At 27.2% G+C, this 10436-nt stretch overlaps 1 protein-coding gene across 1 annotated transcript; it reads left to right on the top strand.

Moving 5' to 3' along the window:
* Nucleotides 1-2998: 2998 nt before the first annotated feature.
* LOC136083327 (uncharacterized) lies at nt 2999-3421 on the top strand. Its single transcript, XM_065802724.1, has one exon. It carries the CDS (start codon nt 2999-3001, stop codon nt 3419-3421), a length of 423 nt encoding a protein of 140 aa, XP_065658796.1.
* Nucleotides 3422-10436: the final 7015 nt, after the last annotated feature.

The following is a 10436-nucleotide window of genomic DNA, read 5'->3' on the forward strand; positions in this document are numbered from 1 at the left end:
GCGCAAAGCATGAAAATGAAACTACAATAATAACTTTTGGTATATGTCTTTTAAATAACATAAACAATCATTTGTTAAAAAAGTGTCCAGTTTTTTTATTTTTTCCTGGTATATTATGCAACTTATAAAAAAGTTTTTTTTTGAAAATTTTTTGAGGCCAGTGAGATACAAAAATAATAAAAAAACAAAAAAAACCAAAAACCAAAAAAAATTTTTATTCCTTTATTATAGTCCGCAAAAAATTGCCTATTTGTTGATGAAAATTTTTCCATTACCTGATTTTTGAACTCCCATAATTAAAATACTATATTTGTAACATATCGATTTTAATTACTTGTAATTTTTCTCTCAAAATATTTTTCATAGAATTGCTCATGCTAACAGTATTCAATTTTTATCAAACTAAGTTTTTCTTTTAAATTTCACATTTCTTCATATTTATTATATATGATTGTTAAAGACAATCTTAACTCAAACTTTCAAAACACTATTGTGTTTATTCCAAAAATATTTTAAAGTGTTAGGCATTTAACAATTTGAAATAAATAATGAAAATAAATTCAATTGCAACAAAACAACTTACCAAGTTTGAAATACAAGTAAAACAATCTGAAAACTCAAAAAATATTTTTTTCATTATTTTTCTAAATTTTATTTTATAAAAATAGTTTATCAATAATAATTCTGGGTAAATGGGTGGAAGGGGGTGTGGTGGGGTGTTATCGATCCCCTTTTTCCCCTTCATATGTCCATGACTATGAATATGCCCTATACTAGTTATAAAACAACACTATATTGAAGTTTCAATTAAAAAATCTCCTTACAAAATTTAGGTTTTTAAAAATTCTGAAAAGATGTTATTATTGAGTGCTTACTTTGATCAAATATTAGAGAGACAATACATGAATCAAATTTTTTCAGTAGACCTAAGATAAATTAATGATATACAATCAGCATTTTTGCCAGCTATTTCAGGTGACAGCCTCCATTTTAGCTTCAAAATTGAATAAATTATAAGTCAATAAATTTGAAGAGCAAAGGAGCTAAAATCTATTTTGGTTCCAAATGTTAGAAAAATCATCCGAACCATTATCAAGATACTACATAACAAAGTTGCTTTGTTGTCTCTTTAAATTACCATAAATGCTGAATCAGCATTAATTTAATTGACAATATCTCAACAGCCCATGTATATTTTAAGGTAAAATTTTTGCAGTTATTATTTATTTAATATAGACTGCAATAGACATAAAAATAAAGCAACTCTTAGACATAACGGTGACATGGTCTGAATAATTTCATATGGAATGACTCAAAAACCAGTTACTAAAATTATTTAAAAATATCTAGATATTTATTTTTTAATATAGTAATAATATATCATATTTTAAGAATTAAAGACTCTTTACCTTTTTTAGTTAATCGTAGCTACCTGAGTCGATTTGACATAATCGACAATAAGATATGGGGAATACTACAAATCCAATATTTTTTACTACATATAAATTTTTCTTTATTTAATCAAGTTATTTTTTATTCATAAAAGAGACTTGATTAAATTCAATTACAAAAACCGCATATTAAATATTTTGAATTTTATTAAGATGAGTGAAGTTTATATAAAAAAAAAATTAATAAACTTAGGCAATAGATTAAAAACTTTTAAAAATAATAAAATAAAATACAAAATTAAAAATTAGCTAATATAGTAAAAATGGTAAATTTTGCAAACAGACTTTTTAGAATTTACTATTTTGAGCTAGATAAGAGAGTCTAATAGGGTACAACCTAAAATTTTATATTAAATTTTGCATAAAATAAATTTATAACTATGCTGAACTTTAACAGTTGTAATTCTAATTCTCATGAAAAATGAAAATTATTCAAGACAGTTGTATTTTAAAGATAAGCTTCACAAAATGGTATAGATGATAGATGAGTGTTGATTTTGTTACTATTGTAAGGTTTAAGACATTAGAAAAACGTCCAAAGTTAGACACAAAACAATTTTGACAACTAACCCACACTAATATATATTATAAATAAATAAATTTTATTATGAACACATCATAAAACACAAATTGCGAATGGTAACTTTTAAATCTTAGTTTCGCATGTATTTAATTTAAAAAACACACTTACTTTGCAAATCAAAAACTTATGACTTCCTATTTTATGATATAGCCTAAATAATAAAAATATCTATATATATATATATATATATATATATATATATATATATATATATATATATATATATATATATATATGTATATATATATATATATATATATATATATATATATATATATATATATATATATATATATATACATGTATATGTATATATATATATATATATATATATATACATGTATATGTTTATATATATATATATATATATATATATATATATATATATGTATATATATATATATATATATATATATATATATATATATATATATATATATATATATATATATATATATATATATATATATATATATATATATATATATATATATATATATATATATATATATATATATATATATATATATATATATATATATTTATATATATCTACAGCGGTGGCCAAAAATTAAAGACCACTCATTTTTTAGTTGGTTTCTTAATCTTTAAATTTAAATGAAGAAGATTCTAATTGACATATTTAATTTTTTTTTTTTAATATCTTGTTAATTAAAACATACGGATTAAAGTGGTATAAATTTTTTAACCTAACTCTAATTACTTAGTAACCTAACTCTAAGTACTTATAAACCTTCTTTAATTATATTGGACAAAATTTAACGACCATTTAAAGACCTTTCAAATCTTTAATTTGCACTTATTAAAAATAATAATTAATTTTTTTTAACTATCTTAATTGCTTTTTACGTTGGCTATAAAATAAAATGTCGAAACCTGAGTTTCGATATCAAATAAACATTTATTTTTTGAATTGCAATAAGGATATAAAAATATTGCAAAAATGCGTGCAAAGATCGAAGAAAAAGACAGATACGCGGCTAATGTATTAAATGAAGAAAGCTATAGCATCAGAAAAATAGCAGAAAAGCTCGGAAGGTCTCACTCTTGCATTATTAACATAATTCAACGATACAAAGAGACCCGGTCAATTAATGATCGTCATAGGACTGGACGCAATAAAATTTCAAATGACCGTGATGTTCGCCCGTTAGTGAGATTAATGAAAGAAAACAGACAAGCATCATCTACAGACCTGTCTACAAAATGGACACTGTCAAATGTTCTGAAAGCAAGCCCTAGAACTTTGCGAAGGGTCCTCCACAACTTAAATTATTTATGGCATGCTGCTGCAAAAAAACCACGCTTAAATAAAAAACAAAAATTTTCCAGGAAAGAGTGGTGCAAACTACATAAAAATTGGTAGACAGATCAATGGAGCCCTGTGATATTTAGTGATGAAATGAACGTTGAGGTAGACAACAGAAAGGGTCGCGTAATGTTGCGAAGACTTCCAAGCAAACGGTTCGATGAATCATGCATTTTGAAACGAACAAAACAAGGCAGTGGTTCAATAGGCATTTGGGCCTGTATGAGTGCCTGTGGAGTCGGCGTTTTTCGTTTATTCGATGGTAGACTTAACAAAGAAAGGTACATCGAATTTTTGGAAAACTCGCTTATTCCTAGCATTGATTTATGGCAGTTGCAAGATGGATTTATTTTCCAGCAGGATAATGTGCTGTGTCATAAAGCGCATTTTGTTAGCGATTGGTTCAATTCTAATAAAATTCAAGTGCTTCTATGGCCTGCCAATAGTCCAGACTTGAATTCAACAAAGAATTTATGGTCGTGGTTTGATCACAAGCTTGGTAAAGAACAACTTTACAATTTGGAAGATTTGAAATCTTTTATCTCTCATCATTTGAAAAATGATGAAAGGTATGAGAGAAAAATGAAGTAATCAAAACTTTAATGAATTCAATGCCAGAACGAGTACAAGAGTGCTTGAAAACAAATGGAGGAACAACACGTTTCTAAATTATTTTTTTATTGCTTTTTGAAATATTTTTGAAACTGGTCTTCAAATTTTGTCCAATTTTTTTTCCCATTTATATTTTTTACTATTCAGTATTTTAATTTTTTAACATTATTTTGTAAAAAAAATTTAAATTCTTTTTTTAAAAAAATATAAATAACAATAAAAATTCTTTCTAAAAATGTTTTTCTTTTTTTGATACCATTTTCCAAAATAAAATTATACTAAGGTTAAAAATAAGTTTTGAAAAAGAAATGAGCGGTCTTTATTTTTTGGTCACCGCTGTATATATATATATATATATATATATATATATATATATATATATATATATATATATATATATATATATATATATATATATATATATATATTGGTAAAATAAGTGTCAATATTTTTTTAAACATTTTTCAGTGAAGGAGATATTTAGATTTTATAAATAAAAATAAATAAATTTTCGCGTCACGGTAAGAAAGGAGCCGTGAACTTCCTGGTTAAATGCACTTCCGCGGTGCTCTGTGACAAGACCGTTAGGACTTCTTGGGACACCTAAAATAAAAATTAAAAAAAATTAAAAAAAAGAAAAAATGACATGAGCAATCAGCTGACAGGTGACAGCACACAGGTAGATTTTCGTTGACAAGTGCCTTTTTGCAGCGGACAAAACAACTGCAACTTTTTTGGCTTCTTTCATTTTCTTAAGTCTGGTCCTTGTCAACGTCACGGAAGTTTTTTAATAATTAAAAGAAGTATCCAAAAGTTTCCAAAAGTTTCCACATGCATGCAGAAGCTTCCAGAAGTTTCCAGAAGAAGCATCTGGAAGCATCCAGTAGCATCCAGAAGTATCCAGAAACATTCAGAAGCATCGAGACGCATCCAGAAGCTTCCAGAAGCATAAAAAAGAAGCACCTAGAATCTTCCAGAACAGGTTCACACAGGTTCATTTTACTATATAAGAGACATGTAAATCGACATGTAATTAAGTTATTATATGGAAGTCAACCAGTCAGTATTATCAAGACATTTATCGAAGTGTGTTTTATCAAAGTGTTTTATCGAAAAACATCAATAGAAGAAGTGAAATACAACAAGTGTTTTATTACATCAATACAGTCCACTTCCAACCAAGACGTTGTGTTCCACAGAGCAATATTGTATCATCACAAGGTAAATGTAACACGGTAAGCCTTGAAAAGCGTGATTATTTATTTTTATTATTTTTATGACTTCAAGTGCAAAAATGACTCCCGACAGTCTTGGATTGGAACTAAGAAAGAAAATTATTGGCGATTAGGTAAGTGGAATGTCACAAAAAAGTATTTGTGACAAATATTGCGTTAAAAAATGGACCGTATCAAGACTATGTTCCAAGTATCGTTCTTCGGGGAAGTTGGCAGCAGATAACAATGGTGGAAGATCGCGTTCCACCACTTCTAGAGAGGATTCTATGATCGTCAGATCTGTCAAGAAGGATCCCTGGATATCATCAGTCGAGATACAAAAGCAATTAGAGCTGTCTGTATTGGACCGAACAATCAGACGACGTCCTGTTGAAGCCGGATTGTTTCCTCGACGCCCTGCAAAGAAACCGCTGATTTCACTAAAAAACCAGAAGAAAAGACTCCTGTTTGCTACATCTCATATTGACTGGATTGTGCAGAAATGGCGATCTGTCCTGTTCAGTGATGAGTCGAAGTTCAACATCATTGAGAGCGATGGCATTTGCCATGTACGTCGACCGGCTGGAAAACGCCTCGATTTACGTAACTGTCATAAGACTGTGAAGCATGGTGGAGGCAATGTAATGGTCTTGGAGTGTTTTTCTGCCAACGGTCTAGGTCCAATACATCGAAACGATGGAATAATGGACCGTTTTATGTATAAAAATATCCTGAAAGATGTTATGATACCTTATGCTGAATGGAATATGCCAATAATATGGGTTTTTCAGCAAGACAACGATCCGAAACACACTGCTAAATTAGTCAAGCAGTGGTTTCAAGACAACCACTTATCGGTGATGGATTGGCCGCCTCAATCTCCGGATCTCAACCCTATCGAGAACCTATAAAGATCGTCAACCGCAGAATTAATCATGAAGGTGTTCGTAATAAGGATCAAGTGTTTGAACAAATCTAAAAAGGCCTGAGGAGCGATTCCGCAAAGTTTCACTGATCACTTGATCGAATCTATGCCTCGAAGATGCAAGGCTGTGATCGACAACAAAGGATTCGCCACAAAATATTGATAACGAAATACAGCTTGGTCAACATTTTGTCGAGTTGCACTTGTTTTGTCCAGAAGGAAATCAACTTTTTTTAATACTTTTGATTAATTTTATAATTTTCGTGTACCAATAATGAACTTTGTGATGAAAAAAACTTAAAGATCTTTGTCTCTAAACAGCTACATAGTTATTTCTTTAAATTGAAAAAATGTAGCACTTTATATAAAGAAACTAAATTAGCATTATTTGGTTGCACTCGTTTTGTCCGATACTGTATATATATATATATATATATATATATATATATATATATATATATATATATATATATATATATATATATATATATATACATATATATATATATATATATATATATATATATATATATATATATATATATATATATATATATATATATATATATATATATATATATATATATATATATATATATATATATACTATATATATATATATATATATATATATATATATATATATATATATATATATATATATATATATATATATATATATATATATATATATATAACGTCAGGTTAGGTTATCCTGCTACTGATATCTTGTAACTCATTCAAACCTGCTTTATGTCCTGCTGTCATGTAGGATATGCTTTTTTAGGCAAAGGTTAGGAGAAGCCAACTCTGACCAAAAACACTTACTGCCTTCGAGCTCTTGGTTGAGTAAAAGCTAGAAATGGTGTCTTAAAAATATTCATGATATAAAAATATTCATGATGGGCAGATAATAAATGCATCCGGGTTCTGTCTTGTCTACCACCTAAGCAAAGACTTAAGGGGTAAACCGATTCTATCAGTTGATCAGCCGTGCACCCATTCTTCATCTATTAGGCTGGTGCAGATTTTTTTATAATACAATGTTTCCAGTTGAGGATATTGAATGCTTGATATTTGTGTCACTGTTTTGATGACAAGGGAGCTCATTGTGTTACCTCCTAATAAGGATACAGCTCAGTTTTATGGTTCTGAAGCCAGCTGGTAGTAAGGTTTACTGAACTCTGTGGTAGTTCTCAGAGTGGCTGACTCCATCAACAGCTATAAAATATCAGAGTACTTAGTGTTGCGCATGGATGGTGTCTCAGTACTTTTGATGTGCATTTTTGAGGCCACATTTAGAGCCCTTTAATACTGCTTAGGGTTTATTAATAGTAATGAGGCAATTGCTTGGGCTATTAATTAGTATACCGAGTATTATCTATACTTTGAGTTAAGTTCTCAATGAGTCATCTGCCCTTCCTCTACTAGGATTAACTCTTATTTCCAATCTTTCTTGGAAATCATATACCAAATCCATTGCAAATTTCGCATCTGCTAAGTTTGCATTTCTTTATTGTGCTCGAAACTTTCTTAGTCTAGATTCTACTTTTTATCTGTATAAATCTCAAATCTGTCCTTGTATGAAATACTATTGCCATATCTGGGGCTGATCTTCCAATAATGCCCTTTTTCTTTTAGATAAAGCAAAAACGCATTTTAAACATAGTTGGATCTGCTCTTGCAGCCAACCTCTAACCATTATCACATTGTCGTAATGTTGCCTATCTTTCTCTTTTCTACAAATACTATAAAAGATACTGCTCTTAAGAGCTACAGCTTCTTGTGCCATCTACAAAAACTCATTCTAGTGTTACTCATCATTCTATTAAATCACCTCTTTTACTATAACTGTTCCTAAGTGCTCTAATAATTCTTATTTGCAATAGTTTTTTTTCATCAAGCATCAGTTCCTTGAAATTCGCTTCCTTCATTTTGTTATCCTGATTCATATAATTTGAAATATTTTAAGTCCTTTGTCTATCAATATCTCGCTCTAAAAACTTCATCTTTTCTCTTTCAGTAACTTCTAACTCTAATAGTGGTCTTCCAGTAATTTCTAAATCTAATAGTGTTGGAAGCGATGATGTTGAATATATATAAATATAAATATACGTTTAAATATATATATACGTTTAAATATATATATATATATATATATATATATATATATACATATATATATATATATATATATATACACATATATATTTATAGTTATATATAAATATAAATATATATATATATGTATATATATATATATAAATATATATACATAATTATATTTATATCTATATATAAATATATATATATATAAATATATATACATTTTGTATATATATATATATATATATATATATATATATATATATATATATATATATATATATATATATATATATATATATATATATATATATATATATATATATAATAAAAATGCTACAATAAATCATGTAACACAGGTGTATTTGTTATAATTCATTTTAATTTTGATCAACAAAATAGTTTTTAACTTCAATACTACTTTGATAATATGGTGTAGTGCATTCCCAAGAGCAGCAATTAGGAAGTATTTTTTCAAAAGCAGATATTATTTAAAGCTTTGAAAACAGCAAGCAAAACAAAAAAAAGTTAATAACTAATATTTAACTGCAAATTTAGTATTTTAGATCTAATTTTCAACATTTCACTTTTTTAACAAACAATTAAACGACAAGCTTGTTATACACGCACATACACAAATTATTTAAAATGAGTTTTTATTACTAATTAAAGATTTCATAGGGTAAAGGCATTATGTTGTACCAATTTGGAACTTAAATACCAGGAGGTAAAGTTTTTAAGGCGTTTTGTTTTAGTCATTTTTCTATAGAAAAGATACGTAAATATTTATGGAGCAATCAAGTATAGTATAGTATATATATTATAATATCAAATAAGCTTTATTAATAGATAAATGCAATAATGCACCTAGATCCATGTTATGAATTGTTGTGGGTAAATTGATGTGTAACATAACTCCTTCATCCACTGTGAAAATGTTACTTCAGCACTTTTTTGTGTGGTATTGATAAGTTCATGTGGAAGAGAGCTGCTTAAAACATTTATGCTTGTAATAAAGTAGAAACTTGTATTTTGAAACATAATGCCTTCATCTACTTATGTTTTTATTTACTTATACAAAAGTCACAACCATTTTAAAACTAAAAACTACCTTGCCATTTGCTCACAACAACGATTTGTATCCTCATCATCTTTGCCATTATTATTAATGTAATTTATCAAATTGTGAAGTAAATGTTTAAATAACAGAGTTAAAAATTATATTAAAAAATGTTTGATAAAATATTTATTCAATTTAACGACTATTTTTATGAGATTATGATAGTCTTAAACAATTTTTATAAAATAACATTGAGACACTGACACTTTGCTAATTTGGATAAATTTTAAAAATTGAAAAAAAAAACAAGCCAAAACAACTAGAGTGATTACAGATGATTTTGATGATTCAGACTTCAGGTGATTAAGACTTGATAAATTAATTAACAAAATATTTTGACTTATGACATTTTTGTATCAATATGAATATAAAGCTTTTACAAGAGTTCAGACAACTGCCAAAAATAATATTTGACTATAATATAAACTCGTTTCTCCATGCAAAGAGACTATTTTATTTTGATTACAACACTCTTTCAACTCTTTAATTTTGTTTTGAAGTTAAAGAGTTGAGAGAGTTTTGTACCCAAAATAAAGTAGCCTCCTCAACTGTAGTGACCCTACTGGTCTTTTGGAGGCAAATAATAATTATAATAATAAAAAATTAAGTATCGAATAGGAAACAAAATCAAAGAGAAAAGATACTATTTTCACAGTTTAGCAGTGAATGAACTGTACTACTGATGACTGATTGATGATCGAAAAGTAACTAACTCAAACATTAAACCAAATATCTCTGCTAACCTAAAAAAAAAAACTTATTAGAACTATTCGAAACTAAAAATAATAAATAAAAACTAGGTATTCAATTAAAAGTATATATAAGTTCAATTGAAAAACAATAGAAGCTTTTTGTTAATTTAATTTTGTTGGGTATTTTCATATTAAAAATTATCAAAATATGTTAATGTTGTATCTTATTTTGATGCTTGAACTTTGTTTATTTAAATTTACATTAAAGAATTCATATATAGATAATACATGTATATACACAAAACATAATTTTCTTTCTAATTTCCGATAGAAAATAAGGAGATTTATCTAATACCACTTTTTCAAGTTTCTTCAATTAAAGTAATTAGTATTGTATTACATA

Source organism: Hydra vulgaris, chromosome 08 (assembly GCF_038396675.1).
Source record: "Hydra vulgaris chromosome 08, alternate assembly HydraT2T_AEP".
Classification (NCBI taxonomy): domain Eukaryota; kingdom Metazoa; phylum Cnidaria; class Hydrozoa; order Anthoathecata; family Hydridae; genus Hydra; species Hydra vulgaris.